The sequence below is a fragment of the Ranitomeya variabilis genome, chromosome 2 (assembly GCF_051348905.1).
Source record: "Ranitomeya variabilis isolate aRanVar5 chromosome 2, aRanVar5.hap1, whole genome shotgun sequence".
Classification (NCBI taxonomy): Eukaryota; Metazoa; Chordata; class Amphibia; order Anura; family Dendrobatidae; genus Ranitomeya; species Ranitomeya variabilis.
The window spans coordinates 238515201-238542027 of record NC_135233.1 but is presented as its reverse complement, the minus strand read 5'-3'; the positions used below and the strand labels follow the sequence as shown (position 1 = coordinate 238542027).

Sequence of the window (26827 nt, the reverse complement as noted above, 5' to 3'; positions counted from 1 at the left end):
AGTTATGGAGGACTTCTGCGGGAGATCAGTCATGGAGGACTTCGGCGGGAGATCAGTTATGGAGGACTTCTGCGGGAGATCAGTTATGGAGGACTTCTGCGGGAGATCAGTAATGGAGGACGTCTGTTGGAGATCAGGGGGGGACGTTTGGGAGACTTTAGTGCGATACTTCTAGGATTAGTTAAGGGCTTTTGATGGAAATCAGTTCTGGAGGAATTCTGGTGGAGATCAGTAAAGACTTCTAATGGAGCTCAGTGGGGGACTTCTGGTGGAGAACCGTGAGGATGTCTGGCCTAGATTAGTGGGGACTTCAGGTAGAGTAGAGTGTGGTAACTTAATGGATAGTGCATTTAGAGACAACTTGGCTATAGCACATATGAACTGCTGCAGGAATGCACCCTAAGACTGGGGGCAGCACCTGCTTGTGAAGACTTTGCAGAAGAACAGCTAGCTGGTGGCGAGGATAGTACTATAGAACTATTACAAAAGCAGATAAGAAGGGACTGAATGAAAATCAAGCAGTGGCCTCAGCTACTAAACCCGCAGAGAGTGGGATAGGACTGTTAGTGAGGTGCCCCCGGGCACACCTGGTGGTCAGCGGGCACTGCTGGAAGAGACTACCTCTTACTACATAGATGATGTTGTAATGCAGTATGTGCAGTGCCCAGCATGAGAGCTTGTATACATGCAGTAATATGGGCTGTATATAGGGCAGCATGGCAGTGCCAGCTTTTCTACATTAGAACCAGGGCACTGTGTTTACGAGAATGCCTGCAGAGCAGCATGTGAATGAATCTCCATCACCTCCAGCATCCTAGGAGCCGATCAATAAGATGCAGAGATCATCCGTGCTGTGTAAACAGTCATCCCCTCGTACACAGACTAATGGGAAAAGCCGCAATGTATAGCAGGCAGGACACAGCCCGGAGCGAGCCAGATGATTTGCAGTAAACAGTCTCTAATCCGTCTTTTATAGTCCAGAAAATGTGTATATGGTGCTATGAGAAACCCCCACAAAATGTAGACTCCTGCAGTTGTTTGCGCAGGTCACAGGTAAAGGGGTACTCCAACCAATGACATCTATGGAATACCCACTGGAAATGCACCAATGTGCCCCCCTGTCCACATTGGAACAAAGGGGGTCTGATGGTTCCCACTACGCCAAACAAGATGACAAAGTAAGATAGAAGTATCATAAGTGAGACGACCGAGATGGCCCTCTGCCAGGTCTAGGAGAGGCATGGCTGTGCCCGTGAGGCCCATGTATATGACCTGTAATACAGCACCACCATCTATCTATCTAACTATCTATCTATCAACAGGGGTTTCTCACAAAATTAGAATATCATCAAAAAGTTAATTTATTTCCGTCCTTCCCGTTCTTCAATACAAGAAGTGAAACTCATATATTATATGGAGTCATTACAAATAGAGTGATCATTTCAAGTGTTCATTTCTGTAAATGTTGATGATTATGGCTTGCAGCCAATGAAAACCCAAAAGTCATTATCTCAGTAAATTAGAATAATTAACAAAAACACCTGCAAAGGCTTTCTAAGCTTTTAAAAAGGTCCCTTAGTTTGTTTCAGTAGCTCCACAATCATGGGGAAGACTGATGACTTGACAGATGTCCAGAAGGCAGCCATTGACACACTCCACAAGGAGGGTAAGCCACTAAAGGTCACTGCTAAGGAAGCTGGCTGTTTACAGAGTGCTGTATCCAAGCATATTAATGGAAAGTTAAGTGGAAGGAAAAAGTGAGGTAGAAAAAGGTGCACAAGCAACTGGGATAACTGCAGCCAGGATTTTTAAGAAAAGGCCATTCAGAAATTTGGGGGAGATTCACAAGGAGTGGACTGCTGCTGGGGTCATTGCTTCAAGAGCCACCACACACAGACGTATCCTGGACATGGGCTACAAGTGTCACATTCCTTGTGTCCAGCCACTCATGACCAATAGACAACACCAGAAGTGTCTTACCTGGGCCAAGGAGAAAAAGAACTGGACTGTTGTCAGTGGTCCAAGGTGTTGTTTTCAGTGTTTTCAGATGGAAGTAAATTTTGCATTACATTTGGAAATCAAGGTCCCAGAGTCTGGAGGAAGAGTGGAGAGGCCACAATCCAAGCTGCTGGAGGTCTAGTGTGAAGTTTCCACAATCAGTGATGGTTTGGGAAGCCATGTCATCTGCTGGTGTAGGTCCACTGTGTTTTATCAAGACCAAAGTCAGCGCAGCCGTCTACCAGGAAATTTTAGAGCACTTCATGCTTCCCTCTGCCGACAAGCTTTTTGGAGATGGAAATTTCATTCTCCGGCAGGACTTGGCACCTGTCCACACTGCCAAAAGTACCAATACCGGGTTTACAAACAACATTATCACTGACCTTACCAACAAACTCGCCTGACCTTAACCCCATAGAGAATTTACAGGTATTGTCAAGAGGAAGATGAGAGACACCAGACCCAACAATGCAGACGAGCTGAAGGCTGCTATCAAAGCAACCTGGGCTTCCATAACCCCTCAGCAGTGCCACAGGCTGATCGCCTCCATGCCACACAGCATTGATGCAGTAATTGATGCAAAAGGAGCCCCGACCAAGTACCAAGTTTCAGTAGGCCAACATTTCAGATTTTAAAATTGTTTTTTCAAGCTGGTGTTATAAAGTATTCTAATATACTGAGATTATGACTTTTGGGTTTCATTGGCTGTAAGCCATAATCATCAACATTAACAGAAAAAAAAAACACTTGGAATACATCACTCTGTGTGTAATGACTCTACATAATATACGAGTTTCACTTTTTGAAGAACTGAAATAAACTGGAGTGCTGCCTTCCTTTTTTCTTGATATCTATCTATCTGTCTGTCTGTCTGTCTGTCTGTCTATCTATCTATCCTTTATCCATCCATCCATTATCTATCTTCTATGGTATCTGTGTTTAGACTATCTGTCTCTCTATCTTTTGTATCCGTCTCCTATCTACCTACAGTAGACATCCATTTATCCATATGTCCGTCTATCACTGTATCTACTTATGATACATAGATTTATTGGTGGATCTGAGACAGGTGCGATAGACATAAATATGAGATAGATTAATAGAAATAGATTAGACAGACATACGCAGACAGTGTAGAGATACGATTTCTGTCTCCCAACAGGAGGGCGCACATTTTGTAGTTTTATTGCAGTATTTTATTTCCCAGCTGTAGCTCACATTTGTTGTATAATTAAGCGAGTCATTCTCCGGAGCAGCGCTCATCGGCTCTACGGCGTCATTAGTGCAGATAATCAAGATCTCATTGTATTTGTAGGGAAATGAAGAACTGGGCTCAGAGGCTTGTGAGACTGACTGGATATATCAGTGTCATATTAGGACGGCTGTGCTCTCACGTCCTCGCTGGTCTGTAATAGTCCCGAACACTGATATAAGGGGCCCTCCAGGGGACGGAGGATCTGGAGAAGTGCACAGGAGGCGGAGCTGTTTCCTATGTAGCCAGTCATATTCCTGCTTTCTGCTCTGGCTCCCAGAGGGCTGTCCCAAGATAAGGACCGCCCCCTCTCTATTATTTCCTTATAGGGCCCCTGACCCACAGTCCTGGTGAAATTCTCTGCTTTATTAATGTCTGTAAACTACTTAGAGGGGTTTGAGCTGATTACCAAACACAGGGGGTCCTCTAGTTGTGTGGATTGTCATAGGACACAGCAATGGCCCCCCCAAAGTCTCTGTAGTTTATAGAGATTATAGTCAATGATGTTTTGTGCTAATTGTGACTGAAGTGTGGCCCTTCCAGGCCCTCTTGCTATGTAAATGAGGAAGCAGGGACTGACTAAGTCCGGAGCTCTCTCCAGAACACGTGACTCGCATAAACTACAGTGAATTATTTAAGACGCCATTTACAAACAGCTGACCGAGCCGCTCAGCAATCCGGGGACAAGGAGACACTATCTCCGAACCTCTCCCCATCTCTCTCCCAGATGTCAGGAGGACAGACCTGCTGGTTAGGCGCTTCTGTGAGTGCATTACCAGGACACGTCACCATGGTTTATAGCGCTCGTAAAAACGATGGATAGATGGGAGATGGAAAAATAACAGCAGCACATTTCCATGCAAAAAGGGGTGCAAGGCCACCAAGGTGATCACAACACTTGTGTACAAAAACTCCGAAGATTGAATCAAAATGTCGCATGAGCTAAATAACATCTGTTGTTTTCATCGTCATTGGGAGTTTTTGGTTGGACAGATAGAAAAAAAATATATATATATATTAGATAGATGATAGATGTAATAGCGAGATAATAGATAATCGTTAGATAGGAGGGAGCAGGGTATAGATTCCTTATGAATACACCTCGTCTTCTGGTATGGGCCATTTAAGCACATTGTCAGGACACTGCTGGACTCGCACAGGCCATTTTCTTCCAGGCTTGACAGCCGGGTCTCGCAGTGTCTGTGATCCTTCCAATTTTAAAATTGCCTAGGTAACCAAAACTAGGGAGAATGGGATAAATTCCCGGCCTCCACAGGAACCGTTTTGTTTTTCTATATCTAATGTGGTCACACCTTGACTGCTCTTACTGTAAAGAATCATTCTTGTAAATCATTATGGAAACTTCTTTCTTGTTTTATCTTGTGTTGATTCTGATTTACAACCTATATCTACTCTACAGCTGAATTCATAATTCTGCAAGCTTCAGAGATTAAATCTCTGTGCTTCCATAGCTATTTCAGTTATGGCCTTAGGCTGGGTTCATATTAGCGTTTCTGTGCGCAGCGTATGATTCGCATGCGTCATGCATACATATCTTTAACATGATGTACGCAGGGACATACTTTTGCATGCATTCGCAGGCAGATACGTTGTTTCGCGGTGTGCGGCGGTGTCCGGCGAACACAACATGTTGCATTTTTTGAGGCGTTAAATAGTGCGCAATCGTCCGCATGCACATGTCATCGCCTCCACCATGCACATGAAAAACGCAAACGCATGCACACGCAGCGTTTTTGTTTGCGTCATGCGCAAGATGATACGCTGCGCGCGCTAATGTGAGCCTAGCCTTATTGATTGTTTCCACTAATGACCAACAGAATTCTGAATGCAGCTCTGGAGTATAATACAGAATGTAATACAGGAAAAGTAATGTAATGTACAGTGGGGCAAAAAAGTATTTAGTCAGTCAGCAATAGTGCAAGTTCCACCACTTAAAAAGATGAGGCGTCTGTAATTTACATCATAGGTAGACCTCAACTATGGGAGACAAACTGAGACAAAAAAATCCAGAAAATCACATTGTCTGTTTTTTTATCATTTTATTTGCATATTATGGTGGAAAATAAGTATTTGGTCAGAAACAAACAATCAAGATTTCTGGCTCTCACAGACCTGTAACTTCTTCTTTAAGAGTCTCCTCTTTCCTCCACTCATTACCTGTAGTAATGGCACCTGTTTAAACTTGTTATCAGTATAAAAAGACACCTGTGCACACCCTCAAACAGTCTGACTCCAAACTCCACTATGGTGAAGACCAAAGAGCTGTCAAAGGACACCAGAAACAAAATTGTAGCCCTGCACCAGGCTGGGAAGACTGAATCTGCAATAGCCAACCAGCTTGGAGTGAAGAAATCAACAGTGGGAGCAATAATTAGAAAATGGAAGACATTCAAGACCACTGATAATCTCCCTCGATCTGGGGCTCCACGCAAAATCCCACCCCGGGGGGTCAGAATGATCACAAGAACGGTGAGCAAAAATCCCAGAACCACGCGGGGGGACCTAGTGAATGAACTGCAGAGAGCTGGGACCAATGTAACAAGGCCTACCATAAGTAACACACTACGCCACCATGGACTCAGATCCTGCAGTGCCAGACGTGTCCCACTGCTTAAGCCAGTACATGTCCGGGCCCGTCTGAAGTTTGCTAGAGAGCATTTGGATGATCCAGAGGAGTTTTGGGAGAATGTCCTATGGTCTGATTAAACCAAACTGGAACTGTTTGGTAGAAACACAACTTGTTGTGTTTGGAGGAAAAAGAATACTGAGTTGCATCCATCAAACACCATACCTACTGTAAAGCATGGTGGTGGAAACATCATGCTTTGGGGCTGTTTCTCTGCAAAGGGGCCAGGACGACTGATCCGGGTACATGAAAGAATGAATGGGGCCATGTATCGTGAGATTTTGAGTGCAAACCTCCTTCCATCAGCAAGGGCATTGAAGATGAAACGTGGCTGGGTCTTTCAACATGACAATGATCCAAAGCACACCGCCAGGGCAACGAAGGAGTGGCTTCGTAAGAAGCATTTCAAGGTCCTGGAGTGGCCTAGCCAGTCTCCAGATCTCAACCCTATAGAAAACCTTTGGAGGGAGTTGAAAGTCTGTGTTGCCAAGCGAAAAGCCAAAAACATCACTGCTCTAGAGGAGATCTGCATGGAGGAATGGGCCAACATACCAACAACAGTGTGTGGCAACCTTGTGAAGACTTACAGAAAACGTTTGACCTCTGTCATTGCCAACAAAAGATATATTACAAAGTATTGAGATGAAATTTTGTTTCTGACCAAATACTTATTTTCCACCATAATATGCAAATAAAATGATAAAAAAACAGACAATGCGATTTTCTGGATTTTTTTGTCTCAGTTTGTCTCCCATAGTTGAGGTCTACCTATGATGTAAATTACAGACGCCTCTCATCTTTTTAAGTGGTGGAACTTGCACTATTGCTGACTGACTAAATACTTTTTTGCCCCACTGTATGTACACAGTGACTGCACCAGCAGAATAGTGAGTGCAGCTCTGGGGTATAATACAGGATGTAACTTAGGATCAGTACAGGATAAGTAATGTATTGTATGTACACAGTGACTGCACCAGCAGAATAGTGAGTGCAGCTCTGGAGTATAATGCAGGATGTAACTCAGGATCAGTACAGGATAAGTAGTGTAATGTATGTACACAGTGACTGCACCAGCAGAATAGTGAGTGCAGCTCTGGAGTATAATACAGATGTAACTCAGGATAAGTAATGTAATGTATGTACACAGTGACTGCCCCAGCAGAATAGTGAGTGCAGCTCTGGAGTATAATACAGGATGTGACTTAGGATCAGTGCAGGATCAGTAATGTAATGTATGTACACAGTGACTGCACCAGCAGAATAGTGAGTGCAGCTCTGGAGCATAATACAGATGTAACTCAGGATCAGTAATGTAATGTATGTACACAGTGACTGCACCAGCAGAATAGTGAGTGCAGCTCTGGAGTATAATACAGAATATAATTGAGGATAATGTGTTTAGAAAGTTAATTACCGTAACCTTTTTGGCTGATATGGATATACTGCTATGGTTGTTTAGGTACCATGTCCCTAACTTTGAGGCTTCTTTAGGTCACCATCAAATAGCTAATTTGGCACTGAGGTGAAAGCACACAATGAGCAAGTAGACTTGGCAATAATTAAAGTAAGTCTTTTGCTGCTATGGTTTCCTATTTTGGTAAAAATACACTTAGGTGGAGAATCCCTTTAAGAAAAGAGTGACCATTATTACGTCCTGTGCCAGACACATAATTTGGGCGGCCTGTACAATTCTCATACACATTTAATTGCACATTTACAGCCATAGTGGAGTCAGATCCTGCTGTCAATCACTTCTGGGACACGGCCAGATGAATGGGGGTGACCTAATGTTCTCCATTAAGTGTTTCTCTTGACCTCTAAAAGTCCAATATTCTCCGAGCCGATTAGGGTGTCAGGATTTGATAAACTGCATTTCAATATTTTTTTTTTAATTGTTCCATGAATCTTATATGATCCTCTCAACTTTTGTGAATCTGAGCAACTATTTTCATTACATTTTTTTTATTTTAGTTTTACTATTATATTCATAATAAATCCTTCCCTTTTACACAGGTGCCATGTACCATGTGCGAGGTATGTATCACAAGCCTGTGACCCTATTTTGCTCCAGAAGCAAATGAGACATCATATAATTATCTAGCATTAAGATTTGGGTGCAGTGTTGGGGATAGCATAATTACTAGCAACATTTTTTTTTAGCTTAAAGGGATTGTGTATTTTGGACTTTTGCTTTAATTCTGTATGAGAACATATGACGGTATTAGGAGGGTCCCTTACTTAGTTACCCTCAGCAGAGTGAGAGATGTTCAGTAGTTGTCGTTTTGTGATCAAAGACGGAGTGGTGACATTACTTGGTGTCACATGGAAATTTCCTTGGATTTCCATCTATACAAGTAAGGGTACTTTCACACTAGCGTCGGGCTCGGCCCGTCGCAGTGCGTCGGGCCGAGGTTCCCGACGCTAGCGTTGTCTCCGCCGCACAATGGGGGCAGCGGATGCATTTTTCCAGCGCATCCGCTGCCCCATTGTGAGGTGCGGGGAGGTGGGGGCGGAGTTCCGGCCGCGCATGCGCGGTCGGAAAAAGCGGACCGTCGGGAGCAAAAAACGTTACATGTAACGTTTTTTGCTCCCGACGGTCCGCCACAGCACTGCGCAACCGTCGCACGACGGTTGCGACGTGTGTCATTGCGTTGCAAATGCGACGCTAATGTTAGTCAATGCAGAAAAAACGCATCCTGCAAGCACTTTTGCAGGATGCGTTTTTTCGGCAAAACGACGCATTGCGACGTAATGCAGTTAACGCCAGTGTGAAAGTAGCCTAAGAAAGATAAAATGTGACTGTTCAGGATCCTGAGTGACAGTCCCTCCCGCTCTGCCACATCTCCGGATCACACCAGTTCCTCAGGATGACAGCTCCTAGATAGCAGTGAGCTCTGTCGGAAGGGGATAATTCAGATGGGGGATAATAAGGAGAGCAGTTCATTCCATAGCGATGTGTTCCTATTGGGCCCCCGGACATACGACAGTGCAAGGAAAAACTGGTGGTGACACAGAGCTAAATCAAGCTACACCTTTTGCTCTCAGGATCGGTGGGGCTACCAGACATCTGAACACCACCAATCTCTGTAATTGCAAGATAAGAATACCCCTTTACATTTTTTAGGTTGTTGGACATACTCCTGTTCTCCATTGACTGTGGTGTTGAGTCTTCTGAACTAATGCCTAAGGGTCATCGGTCACAGGGGATCCATGGCTCCTTCATCAGTTCTCAGTAGTAAGTACTGAAGGCTACCTATCTCAGGGGCTTGACTCGTTACGCCCCTGGCTAATTAAGGAAAGTTGCAATCAACTGGACATTTTGGCCCCTAGAGTTTATAGGACCCAAAGTTTTTTACATCGAGGGTCCAGTACTCCTTTGATCTGAACACGGTTTTAGATGGAGGTCAAGGCTTGTGTCTTTTGTACATTAGCAGATACTGCCAAGACCAAAAATGATTACCTATGTATGAGACCATAGCAGATATATAGGTTAGGAGTCATCAAGTCTCTCCTAAGGTGGAGTTAGTTAGACCCAATCTAATGTTTTGTGTATTAGAACAAGAATGATCTATACCGAGGGCCCTCTACACCCCTGATCTGAATTTAGCTTTAGATGGAGGTCAATGGTTGTGTATTTTATATATTAGGAGATATTGAGAAGACCAAGAAATGATGACTATGTATGATGTGAGTGAAGGTCCGTTCGGTCCTCAAGACTCTTCTAAGGTGGAGTTGATAGGACCAGGTCTTCATGATTTGTGTATTGTGTAAACTTGAATGGTCTGTCCCAAATTCGGTGGAATTAGGAGGTCCTCAGGTCCTGCCAACACAGATAAGACTGTATTTTGTGTTGCATATCTTACATATTCTAAACATTTTTTAATCTGCCAACAGAACAAGAGTATATTGAAAAGAAATCTAATTACAGATTGTGTGGGAGAAGAACACAGGAAGAATCTGTAGGATGCAGGCAGAGAAGCCAAAAAGAGCCAGAATTAGGAAAGAAAAATAGCCATACGACTGATGACTGCGGAGCATTATGCTCTGACTTAACCTCAGCAGTGGATCTAGACCTCCATGAGCTTGATTGATCACAAGCCCACATGTAGCCCTCGTCCTCCTAAAGCCAGGATCTCACTTGGCTGAAGGTTACAATCTTGGACATTCCTTCAGACCTGTCTTCTTCGACTGGAACTAGGTACTAAAATTCTTCATTGGCCCTCTAGTTCCTTAAGGCAGATCCACATTTTCATGGTCACATACTGGATCCAAACACTGGACTTGTGGCCTCTGAAGACTTAGCCACTGAACTATGGCTGCTGGAGTGGCGACATGGCTTCCCTTTGCTCGAGCAGCAGCGGTGGGATGGCTTCCTCTTGCAAAGAGGCCGATGCCCAAGCCTCCGAGTGACAAAAGAAAGAGAAATGATGAAATACTGGTGGTCAATGTCAGCGGAAGGAAGTTCCAAACATGGAAAAATACATTGGACCGATATCCAGACACTTTGTTAGGAAGCACCGAGAAAGAGTTCTTCTTTAACCAGGAGACACAAGAGTATTTTTTCGACCGTGATCCAGAGATGTTCAGGCATATCCTTAACTTTTACCGAACGGGCAAGTTACATTACCCCCGCCATGAATGCATCCAGGCCTTCGATGAAGAACTGTCGTTCTATGGCATCATACCAGAGATCATTGGAGATTGTTGTCTAGAAGAATATCGTGACCGGAAAAAAGAGAACCTGGAGAGGCTGGCGGAGGACACAGAAGCAGAGACTGCGAACGATGCCCCTCTACCCCCTGATAGCACTTTCCGGCAGAGACTGTGGAGGGCTTTCGAGAACCCTCACACCAGCACTATGGCTCTTGTTTTCTACTATGTCACCGGTTTTTTCATTGCCGTATCAGTGATTGCAAATGTTGTGGAAACGGTGCCTTGCCGTCCACCACCCGGGCGCCTTAAGGAGCTGCCATGTGGGGAGAAGTACATGACAGCCTTTGACTGCATGGATACGGCCTGTGTCCTGATCTTCACCTTTGAGTACCTCATGAGACTATTTGCGGCCCCCAGCCGTTGTAAGTTCATGCGCAGTGTGATGAGTATCATTGATGTGGTGGCCATCATGCCGTACTACATCCAGCTGGTCATGCCAGAGAATGATAATGTGAGTGGTGCCTTTGTCACGTTACGTGTTTTCCGTGTCTTCCGGATCTTCAAGTTCTCCCGCCACTCCCAAGGACTGCGGATTCTCGGGTATACCCTGAAGAGTTGTGCCTCAGAGCTTGGCTTCCTCCTCTTCTCCCTCACCATGGCCATCATCATCTTTGCCACTGTTATGTTCTATGCAGAGAAGGGAACTGGCAAGACAAAGTTCACTAGCATTCCCGCGGCCTTTTGGTACACCATTGTTACCATGACAACACTGGGGTGAGTCACATGATCTGGTACACCATTGTCACCATAACAACACTGGTTGTGACTCACTCACATGATCTGATATTGTTACTATGACAACACTGGGGTGGGTGATATGAACTGGTATTATTGTTACTATGATAACACAAGGATCACATGATCTAGTATTGCTGTTACTCATGTGATCTCTTATTGTTACTATGAAATCAATAGGGTATGTCACATGACCTCTTATGGTTACTTTGAGAATACCAGGGTCATGTGATCTCTTATCATCATTACTATGACAATACTCAGGTGAGTCACATGACTTTTTATTGACAATTTGGTGTTATTGTTACTATGCCAACCAGCAACGTAATTATGTTATTTCTTTTTAAAGAAATGGTAGCTACTATTTGTCCTGTCAAAAAAATTGTCATCCTGTTTTTTTGTGTACAGAATCATCAATCGAGCTCATATCCCGCTTTGTGCTAGTTTGGCCTTCAAGGGGTCGTCCAGCAGGGAAAACATTTTTGTGCCTGGTCCTGCTTCTACACACAGGAAATACAGTGCAGCCAATCACAGGCCTCAGTAGGGAGCACCTCAGCCATTGATATGCTGAGCTGCTAGTCGGGACCAGGAGGTGGAGAATGGGGACCGGTCAGTTCAGTATCACTGCCTTCATCTCTGGCCCCTTGGCCAATGTGTACAGTCTGGGGCCACACAGTGACATTGGCTGATCACACCTAGACTGGTTGCTATGGATGTCCTCCATGACAACCACAGTGTATCCCTATTAACAATACTGCCTCCAGTGACTCAGCTCCCGGCTGGGACTGTGCTGCCTCTTAATAAAGGTGTAAAGCAGCTTGGTGGCCTCCGTGCGGCGCCATTTCCCACTGCGGCCTACATTATTGATCAGATGTTTCCAAAAATACATGTGGGTGAAGAGCTCGAGGCTGCAAGGACCCCGGGCCCAGTGCCCCCCAGCTAATACCCACGTGGACTGAGCTGTGCGGCAGATTCAGAAGTTGTCATGTTCTGCCACAAAACCCCGTCCCCTGAACAATGGTGGCACTGGGGTAATTACTGCAGTAATAATATGCCAGCAGGAGGGCGACTGTGATAAAAGAGCACAGTAATTCATTAAGTATGGAATTACACAGTCACATATCTATTATCTGCCCCCTCTATAGTGTGCCGACAGTCCGGGTCTGATAAAATCCCCGGAGCAGGGGGAGAAAGGGTTCATAATAGTCGCATGACTCTATATATACTCTCTGTATACCCCATAGATAACTCTATATATACTCCATGTATACCCCTTAGATAACTCTATATATACTCCCTGTATACCCCATAGATAACTCTATATATACTCCCTGTATACCCCATAGATAACTATATATACTCCCTGTATACCCATAGATAACTCTATATATACTCCCTGTATACCCCATAGATAACTCTATATATACTCCCTGTATACCCCATAGATAACTCTATATATACTCCCTGTATACCCCATAGATAACTATATATACTCCCTGTATACCCATAGATAACTCTATATATACTCCCTGTATACCCCATAGATAACTCTATATATACTCCCTGTATACCCCATAGATAACTATATATACTCCCTGTATACCCATAGATAACTATATATACTCCCTGTATACCCATAGATAACTCTATATATACTCCCTGTATACCCCATAGATAACTCTATATATACTCCCTGTATACCCCATAGATAACTATATATACTCCCTGTATACCCATAGATAACTCTATATATACTCCCTGTATACCCCATAGATAACTCTATATATACTCCCTGTATACCCCATAGATAACTATATATACTCCCTGTATACCCATAGATAACTCTATATATACTCCCTGTATACCCCATCGATAACTATATATACTCCCTGTATACCCATAGATAACTCTATATATACTCCCTGTATACCCCATAGATAACTCTATATATACTCCATGTATACCCCTTAAATAACTCTATATATACTCCATATATAACCCTTAGATAACTCTATATATACTCCCTGTATACCCCATAGATAACTATATATACTCCCTGTATACCCCATAGATAACTCCATATATACTCCCTGTATACCCCATAGATAACTCCATATATACTCCCTGTATACCCCATAGATAACTCTATATATACTCCCTGTATACCCCATAGATAACTCTATATATACTCCCTGTATACACCATAGATAACTCTATATATACTCCCTGTATACATCATAGATAACTATATACTCCCTGTATACACCATAGATAACTCTATATATACCCCATAGATAACTCTATATATACTCCCTGTATACATCATAGATAACTATATACTCCCTGTATACCACATAGATAACTCAATATATACTCCCTGTATACCCCATAGATAACTCTATATATGCTACCTGTATACACCATATGTAACTCTATATATGCTCCCCGTCTAACTCATAGATAACTCTATATATACTCCCTGTATACCCCATAGATAACTCTATATATACTCCCTGTATACCCCATAGATAACTCTATATATGCTACCTGTATACACCATATGTAACTATATATATGCTCCCCATCTAACTCATAGATAACTCTATATATACTCCCTGTATACCCCATAGATAACTCTATATATACTCCCTGTATACCCCATAGATAACTCTATATATACTCCCTGTATACCCCATAGATAACTCTATATATACTCCCTGTATACCCCATAGATAACTCTATATATACTCCCTGTATACCCCATAGATAACTCTATATATACTCCCTGTATACCCCATAGATAACTCTATATATACTCCCTGTATACCCCATAGATAACTCTATATATACTCCCTGTATACACCACAGGTAACTCTATATATACTCCCTGTAAACACCACAGGTAACTCTATATACACTCCCTGTATACCCCATAGATCAGGGGTGTCAAACTGCATTCCTCGAGGGCCGCAAACAGGTCATGTTTTCAGGATTTCCTTGTATTGCACAGGTGATAATTTAACCACCTGCACAGATAATGATTCCAGCACCTTGTGCAATGCTAAGGAAATCTTGAAAACACGCATGGTTTGAGGCCCTTTGAGGAATGCAGTTTGACACCCCTGCCATAGATAACTCTATACTCCCTGTATACCCCATAGATTACTCTATATATACTCCTTGTATATACTCCCTGGAGGGGGCTGCAATCATCTGCCTTACATTGCTGTATGTGTACATGCTGTGAGAGGGGAGGAGGGGGCTGCAGCTGCAATCTTCTGCCTTACATTGCTGTATGTATAATAAATACACACTACTACTTCCATGCAAAGTAGAGAAGACGAAATAGCAAAATAATTAAAATATTGTAGTTTATTAGAAGATGATTAAAAACATGTAAAATGCCAAACAAGCCATAGGAACCACATGTATCAGAGCACACAAACAGAGACTCCAGAAAAGAAATATTAATCAAAAATTATCAAAAATAAATGTACCAGGCTAGGTATGCTTAGAAAATTAATGCCTTTTGAAAGTGCATACACAGATAAATATAATTGGCTAATGCTATAACATATACCTCATAAATATATGTGCAAAAAAAATGCTACATGAAATGCCAACTAACAAATAAGCATAAAGTGTCCTAGTGCAAACTATATGTGCATGTAATTAGCTGCCAATGATAAAGTGCTAATACTCAGTGCAGATGAATGCTGCACAGGTGTGTCATTGCAAAATTATAACTGCAAAGATGCGGCATAAAGTGCTGAGTGTTCAAGTGTAAAAGCATATATGTGCATGGATCCCGTGTAAGGTGCTAAATGTTCAATGCAACCGCATAATGCATATATATCTGACCGCAAAAATAACAACAGAATTGATCCAGCCGAAAGTGCTGAATGCTCAGTGCGAATATATGACGCACAAAGTGTGCTACCAACAGGTTACTTCAGCAAGGATCCAGCTTACTCCACATTTTGAGGGGTGAGAGCACACGCACATTTTGGAACCGTAGTCATTTAACAATCAGGTATGGTTATATGCTTTTGTTTCTTCTCCTTTCATTTTTTTCACGGAGTAAGCTGGATCCTTGCTGAAGTAACCTGTTGGTAGCACACTTTGTGCGTCATATATTCGCACTGAGCATTCAGCACTTTCGGCTGGATCAATTCTGTTGTTATTTTTGCGGTCAGATACATATGCATTATGCGGTTGCATTGAACATTTAGCACCTTACACGGGATCCATGCACATATATGCTTTTACACTTGAACACTCAGCACTTTATGCCGCATCTTTGCAGTTATAATTTTGCAATGACACACCTGTGCAGCATTCATCTGCACTGAGTATTAGCACTTTATCATTGGCAGCTAATTACATGCACATATAGTTTGCACTAGGACACTTTATGCTTATTTGTTAGTTGGCATTTCATGTAGCATTTTTTTTGCACATATATTTATGAGGTATATGTTATAGCATTAGCCAATTATATTTATCTGTGTATGCACTTTCAAAAGGCATTAATTTTCTAAGCATACCTAGCCTGGTACATTTATTTTTGATAATTTTTGATTAATATTTCTTTTCTGGAGTCTCTGTTTGTGTGCTCTGATACATGTGGTTCCTATAGCTTGTTTGACATTTTACATGTTTTTAATCATCTTCTAATAAACTACAATATTTTAATTATTTTGCTATTTCGTCTTCTCTACTTTGCATGGAAGTAGTAGTGTGTATTTATTTGAGTATTTGACGTTTTTGCAAAAAAAAATTTCTCTAAGACTGTGTCTAATAAATCTATTGCTGTATGTATGCATACTGGGAGAGGGGAGGAGGGGGCTGCAGCTGCAATCTTCTGCCGTACATTGCAGCTGCAGCCCCCTCCTCCCTTCTCACAGCAGTCTTCTGCCTTACATTGCTGTAAGTACATCTGCTGTGAGATGGAGAGGAGCAGGAAGCAATATCTGATTTGTATCCGTGCTAGTAGTGAAGACTAGAATCTCCACATGGGAGGGCAGACCCATGTAGCTGCATACAGCAGGCCATCACAGCTCGGTAGGGCGCACTAATTTTTCCATCTAGTAGGGATTATATTACAGTGTCTGGGAACTGCGCTTACTTCCAGCATTCACCGCTTCCACATAGCACAGTGATGTGAATATTACCCAATTAGTAATGGATTCCTACAGGGGGCGGGCGGTCATATTACTAGACAGCAAAGTCCTATACCAAGAGTCGGAGCCTGCCCTGATCCACAGCCATCACCCTGAGTTCCTAAAGAGTCCACTGAGTACATAGAACTGGATTGTAGTCATGCTGAGGGTTGTAGTGTTCCATGTATACAATATAACACAACTGTATTATGGTCTCAGCCAGTGGTTGGTCATGCTGGGGGTTGTAGTGTAGTATTATAATCTTATAGATGGTGTGAGCTGTATATATTGGTGGTGTAGGTGGGTGAGGACTATATTCTGTACCATACAGATCGGCGGTGCTGCCAGTGACATTGTCATCTGATAGACGTTGTCACACTAATGTACTCTTGTGTGACCTGATGGAAGCCCTCGCAGAGGAGTGAGCCCACCAACATGCCATGACTTGAGAGCTGCTGCTGAGGAGGAGAAGAACAGTTGCCCTCTCCTTTTCTCTCTGTCCTACTGTCAGGAAGGGGCGCCAACAAGTCACTTTGTCTTTCCATTCACTGACAGCAAGCAGAGATCTGAAGCATAGAGGAATTAAAATTCAAAGCATATTACAAAGTTGCATAAAAGACTAACACTTGATGAGCAAGAACCGATCATTACTGTCCTCGTTACCGCATATGGATGCTATGGAGAGAGCTTATGTATTAATGTTGGAGAGGAGCTGCAGTAGGAAAATGTCGGTCTCTTGAGAGCTCCCATGAATAAAGGGGATATGAGACTGTAATACAGTACATGCAGTTGTTTTTCTTGTTCGTATTGGAATGTGCACATTGTAAATTCAGAATGAAATCAGCAAAACTACAAAGGAAGGAACATATGAAAACAAGGAGGAAAGAAACAGACCAGAATATGTGTTACACCTTAGATCATGTACCTTTTACTCTGACAGCTTCGCACCCCTTTTATCCATCTCTCCAGAAGCTTCATCAGGACACCACCTGGTTGGCTTCCAATGAACTGGTCGCCTCATCAGGAGCTCATTTGTGGAATCATAGGCTGTCACAAAGTGTTTTTGACCATCAGTCTCATTTTTCCGAAACATTGTTGGTCCACATCTCCATACAGTGCCGAGCCCTATTACACAACTGTTTATAATCCAGGAATGGCACGAACCAGTCAACTAAGTAAATGAGAAACAACAGGTCGTCCTTGCTGTAAGATATAAAGGTCATTCTGGAAAATTGCTAGAACTGGAAGATATCCTCAAGTGAGTGTAGTAATCAAAACCATCAATCTGTATGGTGAGACTAGCTCAAATGAGAAGCATTTCAGGAAAGGAAGACCAAGAATTGCCTCTGCTGCAGAGGATAAGTTCATCAGTTACAAGCCTCATAAACTCTAAATTAACAGAAGCTCAAATAACAGTCCTCCTAAGTGATGCACAGACACCAAACATATCTCAACATCAACTGTTCTGAGGAGAAGAGTCTTTTATGGTCAAATTACTGCAAAGAAGTAACAACTTTGGCCAAAAACAAGAAGAGACTTGTATGAGCCAAGAAACAGAAGGACCAAACATGAGATTAGTGGAAAATCTGTACTGTGGTCTGATGAGTCAAAATGTGAGATTTTTGGTATCAGCCGCCATGTCCTTGTGAAACGCAGAAAAGGTGATGGTTTCCACATGGTGTGATGGTGTTGACTGTTGAGACACTATTGGTGATTTATTCCAAATTTACTACACTATATTCCACGTGGCTACCACAGCGCACTGCAGTGGCTACCACAGCGCACTGCAGTGGCCGCCATCCCATGTAGTTTACCCTTAGTGGGACCAACATTTGTGTTGCAACTGGACAGTGACCCAAAACACCTCCCAGGCGATGTGGCCAAGATGGAGAGGGATGCAGGCTGCGTTAGATGACATGGCCTGATGACTTGGGATGAGTTGGACACACAGTGAAGGCAAAGCAGCCAACAAGTTCTCAGCTCTCCTGGGAACTCCTGCAGGACTATTACAGGTGATGACCTGATGAAGCTGCTAAGAGAATGGCAATGGGGGTATAAAGTTGTCATTAGAGTAACGGGAGGAATTTAAGGTGTTCCACATATTCTGGTTTGTATCACAGATGTTTCTTCTGGTTTCCAGATGTTCCTTCCTTCAGGGATTTGCTGTCTTCAGTCTGAATCTACAATGTGCACATTTCAATGAGAACAAGGAAAACCATTGCATGTGCAGGAGTGTCCGGACGTTTGACCCATTCTGTATGTTTTCTATAAAACACTAGACAAGTGTAGATCCTCAAATTCATCCTGCTCCTCATAACATGGACTTCTGTGGGGAGTGTTGTGGGCATGCTCTGTGACATGCGCAGAGGTGACTGTGCAGGGAGGGAGGAGGATCTGCGCTGTTCTCATCAATCGTTATAATACATCAGTACAGAATCATTTTTGCACACAGTCTATTTTCTGATCTCCTATAGAAGTGAATGGAATAAAGAGTCAGACATGGGCAGCCTTCTCTATATTCACAGTAGCTCACTTCGGGCCTCCGTTCTTGTGATCGGTGTGGGTCCCAACTCCCAGAAGTGTGCGCTGTTCCATAGAGAGCGAAGCATGCGCCACCACATTTCCCATCCTGAAAGCTAGAATAGCAGCCTATTCTTATGGCTGCAAGTTCCTGTGTTGAGCCAGGAGAGCAGCTGCTCTGGAGCATAAACTGGTGCTCTTATCAAGGAAAGTTCTGTAAAAAGGACAAGAAAACTTATTTTATTCTAAATCTTGGTAACAATTTATCTAGAAGTTTTTCGCTGAGTAAAGAAAATGACTTCTGACCTTTCAGAACCACATGGAGTTGGTTAGAAGCTACTTGTCTGTACAATTATCTGTTTGCTATTGATTTCTGGATATTTTTGCTGGAAACGAAGTATTGTGTGTTTTTGCTCATTTTGTTGCTGGCATGAGCCTGTCTAGTTGCATTGCCCGCTATTTACTGATGTGCCTGGCAGGATATGTGGCAGTGTCACACTCACTCCGACGCATCCCTGTCATCTCTGAGGCATCTCATTTCCGCATGAACAACAAGTTTAATGACCATTGTTCTAACAAAAGAAGTTATGCTGCTGGAAGCATCATGTGCTTAAAGGGATAACCCCATTTCTCTACCACGAGAAGAAAGCACGAGGGCATCCATAGGTCCTAGAATCTGTGGCAATGAGACAATGCACCAGCCATCTAGAGTCCTCAATATTGGCAGGAGCATTCTCATCATAAACTACAGTGGGTACGGAAAGTATTCAGACCCCTTTAAATTTTTTACTCTTTGTTTCATTGCAGCCATTTGGTAAATTCAAAAACATTCATTTTTTCTAATTAATGTACACTCTGCACCCCATCTTGACTGAAAAAAAAACAGAAATGTAGTAATTTTTTGCAAATTTATTAAAAAAGAAAACCTGAAATATCACATGGTCATAAGTATTCACACCCTTTGCTCAGACACTCAGATTTAAGTCACATGCTGTCCATTTCCCTGTGATCCTCCTTGAGATGGTTCTACTTCTTCATTGGAGTCCAACTGTGTTTAATTAAACTGATAGGACTTGATTTGGAAAGGCACACACCTGTCTATATAAGACCTCACAGCTCACAGTGCATGTCAGACCAAATGAGAATCATGAGGTCAAAGGAACTGGTCAAGGAGCTCAGAGACAGATTTGTGACACAGATCTGGCCAAGGATACAACAGAATTTCTGTAGTACTCAAGGTTCCTAAGAGCCCAGTGTCCTCATAATCCTTAAATGGAAGAAGTTTGGGACCACCAGAAGTCTTCCTAGACCTGGCCGTCCAGCCAAACTGAGCAATTGTGGGAGAAGAGCCTTGGTGAGAGAGGTAAAGAAGAACCCCAAGATCACTGTGGCTGAGCTCCACAGATGCAGTAGGGTGGTGGGAGAAAGTTCCATAAAGTCAACTATCACTGCAGCCCTCCACCAGTTTATGGCAGAGTGAACCAACGGAAACCTCTACTCAGTGCAAGACATATGAAAGCCTGCATAGAGTTTGCTAAAAAAAACACACGAAGGACTCCCAGATTATGAGAAATAAGATACTCTGGTCTGATGAGACGAAGATAAACCTTTTTGGTGATAATTCTAAGCGGTATGTGTGAAGAAAACCAGGCACTGCTCATCACCTGCCCACTACAATCCCGACAGTGAAACATGCTGGTGGCAGCATCATGCTATGGGGGTGTTTTTCAGCTGCAGGGACAGGACGACTGGTTGTCATTGAAGGAAACATGAATGTGGCCAAGTACAGAGATATCCTGGATGAAAACCTCTTCCAGAGTGCTCTGGACCTCAGACTTGGCCGAAGGTTCACCTTCCAACAAGACAATGACCCTGAGCACACAGCTAAAATTACAAAGGAGTGGCTTCAGAACAACTCTGTGACCATTCTTGATTGGCCCAGCCAGAGCCCTGACCTAAACCCAATTGAGCATCTCTGGAGAGACCTGAAAATGGCTGTCCACCAACGTTCACCATCCAACCTGACGGAACTGGAGAGGATCTGCAAGGAAGAATGGCCGAGGATCCCCAAATCCAGGTGTGAAAAGCTTGTATCATTCCCAAGAACACTCATGGCTGTACTAGCTCAAAAGGTGCTTCTACTCAATACTGAACAAAGGGGCTGAATACTTATGACCATGTGATATTTCAGTTTTTCTTTTTTAACAAATTTGAAAAAAATACTATATTTCTGTTTTTTGGGTTTTTTTTCAGTTAAGATGGGGTGCAGAGTGTACATTAATAAGGAAAAAATGAACTTTTTTAAATTTACCAAATGGCTGCAATGAAACAAACTGAAAAATTTAAAGGGCTCTGAATACTTTCCATACCCACTGTATGTCTACTTCTAAGACCCCCATCATCACCACTCTGGAGAACACAGCAGTATCCTTAAATGGGCACCATGTAATTCCAGGTCAAAACGCCCAACCACTTGCAGCTTACTTCCAATATAAGGTAACGGTCACACTAGCAGTATTTGGTCAGTATTTTACATCAGTATTTGTAAGCCAAAACCAGGAGTGGAACAATCAGAGGAAAAGTATAATAGAAACACGTCACCACTTCTGCATTTATCACCCACTCCTGGGTTTGGCTACAAATACTGATGTAAAATACTGAACAGATGCTGAATGTGTGAATGTGGTCTAACAGCTGATCACCTGCCACTTCCCTCCATTATTACAGGTGATCACCTGCCACTTTCCTCCACGATAATAGCTGATCACCTGCCACTTCCCTCCACTATAACAGCTGATCACCTGCCACTTCCCTCCACTATTACAGCTGATCACCTGCCACTTCCCTCCACTATTACAGGTGATCACCTGCCACTTTCCTCCACTATAACAGCTGATCACCTGCCACTTCCCTCCACTATAACAGCTGATCACCTGCCACGTCCCTCCACTATAACAGCTGATCAGGAGCTTCTTCTCTCCTCTATAACAGCTGATCACCTACAGCTTATCTCCTTTAATAGCTGATAATCAGCAGCTTCCCTCTAATATAACAGCAGATCACTAGCAGCTTCCTCCACTATAACCGGGGATCACTTGCAGCTTCCCTCCTCTATAACAGGAGATCACCTGCAGCTTCCCTCCTTTACAACAGCTGATGACTTGCAGCCTCCTTCCTCTACAACAGGTGATCACTTGCAGCTTCCCTTCTTTACTACAGGTGATCACTTGCAGCTTCCCTCTTCTACAACAGGTGATCACTTGCAGCTTCCCTCCTCTATAACAGGTGATCACTTGCAGCTTCCCTCCTTTACAACAGGTGATCACTTGCAGCTTCCCTCCTCTACAACAGGTGATCACTTGCAGCTTCCCTCCTCTACAACAGGTGATCACTTGCAGCTTCCCTCCTTTACAACATGTGATCACTTGCAGCTTCCCTCTTCTACAACAGATGATCACTTGCAGCTTCCGTCCTTTACAGCAGGGGATTTCCAGCAGCTTATCTCAACCTTGACAGCTCCAGTCCTGTCTAATGCCTGTATCTGGTAATGAAAAAGGCCATCACGCCGAAACGCGCGTCGGGGCGGGTGCACTCGGTGGTGTGTTTGATTTTCGTACCCATTCAGGTAACTATATCTTGCGCTATTATTGAATATGATTCTGATTTGTAAATTAGTCGTCTAGGTTGGTTATGCCTGTGTATGGTGTATTAGTTAGCGTCATTAACCATATGAGTCCCATGTGGAGTCATTTGTGTCATTAGGACCGGATGGACTGTGTTTGATACATTTTGCTGAACTTATATATCATCACCCACGTTGTGCACCCTTGCGTTTCTGACATGTGCATTTGGTATGAACTGTGCTCCTCTTATGCTCCTATCTATTGTAAACAATAAAGTTATTCACTTTTGATAAAAACGGGTGCTGTTGATCGTGTTTTGCTGCGGTTTTCTGTATCTGGTAATGCAGTTGAACACTATGACGGCTGATCACCTTCAGCTTTCTCCTCTAAAACAGCTTATCACCAGCAGCTTTCCTCCATTACAAGTACAGATCACCAGCAGCTTCCTCTACTATAACAGGTGATCACTTGCAGCTGCCTCCACTATAACAGTTGATCATTTGCAGCTTCCCTTCTCTATAACAGATCACCTGCAGCTTTCTTTCTCTATAACAGATCACCAGCAGCTTTCCTCCTCTATAACAGGAGATCACCTTCAGCTTCCTCCACTGTAACAGGTGATCACTTGCAGCTTCCTCCACTATAACAGGTGATCACTTGCAGCTTCCGCCACTATAACAGGTGATCATTTGAAGCTTCCCTCTATAACAGGAGATCACCTGCCGCTTCCCTTCTCTATAACAGATCACCTGCAGCTTCCCTCCTCTAAAACAGGAGATCACCTGCAGCTTCCCTTCTCTATAACAAGAGATCACCTGCAGCTTCCCTCCTCTATAACAGGAGATCACCTGTAGCTTCCCTCCTCTATAACAGAAGATCACCTGTAGCTTCCCTCCTCCTATAACAGGAGATCACCTGCAGCTTCCCTTCTCTATAACAGTTCACCTGCAGCTTCCCTCCTCTATAACAGTTCACCTGCAGCTTCCCTCCTCTATGATATGAGATCACCTGCAGCTTCCCTTCTCTATAACAGATCACCTGCAGCTTCCCTCCTCTATAACAGGAGATCACCTGTAGCTTCCCTCCTCTATAACAGGAGATCACCTGCAGCTTCCCTTCTCTATAACAGATCACCTGCAGCTTCCCTCCTCTATAACAGGAGATCACCTGCAGCTTCCCTCCTCTATAACAGGAGATCACCTGCAGCTTCCCTTCTCTATAACAGGAGATCACCCGCAGCTTCCCTCCTCTATAACAGGAGATCACCTGTAGCTTCCCTCCTCTATAACAGGAGATCACCTGCAGCTTCCATTCTCTATAACAGTTCACCTGCAGCTTCCCTCCTCTATAACAGGAAATCACCTGCAGCTTCTCTTCTCAATAACAGTTCACCTGCAGCTTCCCTCCTCTATAACAGGAGATCACCTGCAGCTTCCCTTCTCTATAACAGTTCACCTGCAGCTTCCCTCCTCTATAACAGTTCACCTGCAGCTTCCCTCCTCTATGATATGAGATCACCTGCAGCTTCCCTTCTCTATAACAGATCACCTGCAGCTTCCCTCCTTTACAACCGGGGATTTCAGCAGCTTATCTCAACGTGTGCAGCTCCAGTCCTGTCTACTGTCAGCATCTGGTAATACTTTTGAGCTCCGGGCTGAACTTGCAATACCAGACACAGCCAATGGCTAGGAGTGGCACTCTTTCTATAAGATAGCAGCCATGTTTTTCTAATCTAATGAAAACCCTTTACACTTCTGTTCTGGGAGCAGTTTACCTTTCACCAGTGGAGGTGACGGCTTTAACTAGACCTGGAGGCAGCTAATATTCCAGGGGGAGCTGGTAATTGGTTTGTCTGGAGGTTGCAGACACACATCTTCTGTGCTCGCTTTATAGATGACCCTAGTTAGTTCTGTTAATCCCTGAGCATTTTATTTCTGCAAAATCTCAGTGTAAAATAATTGCAGATTCTTAGTGGACCCCACAGGGGGCAATGTCATCTCTCCTAAATCCACTGTGCTGGGATTTCATGTCTCACCAGCTTCCTACATGTCTGCATTCTTCCCCTCCTCACTCTTCACATGCATAATCTTCAGTAATATCATCACATGAGCCCCTGTGGTCAGATGACTAGATCAGCCCATTCTCCTCCTGAAACACTCTGTGCTGCTATTCTGCTCCTTCAATTGGCTGCCAGTGACCTCCCTCACTGCCTGTCACTGACCTTTCCCTTCTTATGACCACAGTTCCCTTTCCACTTGTAGCCCCAACTGAAATAATCTGTGCTGCTGTGAGGTCTGGCTGTCGTGATCCAGGCCGGGGTTTGTTTCTTGTTATTCTCTCCCCAGTCTGGTCATGCAGAGGTTAACCTTTGCCTCATTTTGGGATCTGTTTGCCTGCAGACAGCAGCGGACTGAAGTAGCCAATGTCAGTTATAGTTCCCGCCCAGGCTCAAGCGGCTGACCCTGTTACTCCCTGATTTGTCCTCTGCCTGTTTGCTTAGTTCCCTTGTCTTCACATTCCTGTTACCCCACTTGTCTAATGTTTGTTCCCTGTGCTGTGACCTCTTGGTATCTAACCCGGCTTGACCTCTTACTTTTTAGATTGTCTCACGTTTCCGGCTTCTCTTCTCCCGACTGGCTCCGACTTCTCTGGCTTGTAACTGACCATGTGTGTTGCTATTTCCTCTGTTACTGCGTTTCCTGACCATTTCTGACCCGGCTTGTCTGACAACTCTCTCGCCACCTGGTGGCGCCTGCGCTGTCGCACTGTGGTGCTACTCTGTGAGTGCAACCTTTCTTACTCCACCAGCACCCCCTGGTGAAGGTTGCGCAATACTGCGTGGCGGCAACATTACATAGGCTCCTTCATTGTCTATTTATAGCATCTCGCCCCATCACAAGCCACCCCGGGTCCCCAAAGCTATAACTTTAAGCTTGTGGTACCTCTGTGCCCCCCCTCTTCCCATTAGGACACTGCTCCTTCCACATTCACCAATGTTCTCGCTTACACTGCATCTTACTAGATGACCTCCTTAAATACTCTGTGCTTCTTCCCCTGCCTGTCAGAGACCTCCTCAGCCCCCCATCCTTCCCGTCTCCTCACAGTACTGTAATTCTGAGTCCTGCCATCGATAACTGGACCTCCTTCAAGATGACAATGAGCTTCCTAAATTGCTCTGTGTTGCTGTGAGCCTTAGTTCCTCTCTCTAGCTGCCTGGCCCTACCCGATCTCCCTTCCTCTTTTTCGCATTGGTGATTATTAACCCTGGTGTCACTAATGCTGCCTCCAGGACGCTTCTTCCTGAAATACTCTGTGCTGCTGACCTTCCCAGTCCCGTACAGCCTCATCCTCACAGGCGTAGTATAACCACAGGTCTCAATAGAGACACATGCTCGTGGTCTGAAATATTCTGTGCTGCTGTGCGTCCTTAATTACAGTCTGTTCTTCTCTTACGCCATAATTATCCTTCACTGTTCACTGTCACTTTTCATTAATAATTATTTTTTACACGTTTTGGATTAATGGGAGATGCCAAAAATAGTCTGGTCATTGCTAATAAGTAATAGGTCTGATGATGAATGAGAGAAGTGGACCGAATAATGGAGGAAGCGCTGAGTGGAGGGCAACAACGTCCCCAGCAAGTCAGGCCAAAAGAGGTACTGCAATCATAACCCACAAACCACTCGGTGGTAAATGTGCTTCACAGCCAACATGCACTAATGTACTTTATTAGTAATTAGTCCAATTATGTCACTAGACCCACCGTATACCGAAAACACCCCACAAGACCCGCAGTATACTGGAAACACCCCACAACACCCGCCATATACCGGGAACACCCCACAAGACCCTCCATATACCGTGAACACCCCACAAGACCCGCTGTATACCGGGAACACCCCACAAGACCCGCCATATACTACCGTGAACACCCCACAAGACCTGCTGTATACCGGGAACACCCCAAAAGACCCGCAATATACCGGAAACACCCCACAACACCTGCCATATACCGGGAACAAGACCCGCCGTATAATGGAAACACCCCACAAGATTAGTCATCTACCGTGAACACCCCACAAGACCCGCCGTATAACGGAAACACCCCACAAGATCGGTCATCTACCGGAAACACCCCACAAGACCCGTCATATACCGGAAACACCCCACAAGATCG

The 26827-nt window shown here is 43.8% G+C and overlaps 1 protein-coding gene across 5 annotated transcripts in view; it reads left to right on the top strand.

The window, feature by feature from the left end:
• KCND1 (potassium voltage-gated channel subfamily D member 1) overlaps positions 1–26827 on the top strand; it is an 89757-nt gene that overhangs the window by 20516 nt on the left and 42414 nt on the right. For 4 of the 5 annotated variants that reach the window (XR_013221199.1, XM_077284204.1, XM_077284205.1 and 1 more), the window contains one exon: positions 9792–11324. Coding sequence is in view for 4 of the 5 variants with exons in the window: in XM_077284204.1 (XP_077140319.1) it covers positions 10210–11324 (1115 nt within the window). In the remaining variant the exon portion in view is untranslated. Of the gene's footprint in view, positions 1–9019; positions 9133–9791; positions 11325–26827 lie in introns of those variants that run through there. The other variant, XM_077284203.1, reaches the window with a different exon arrangement.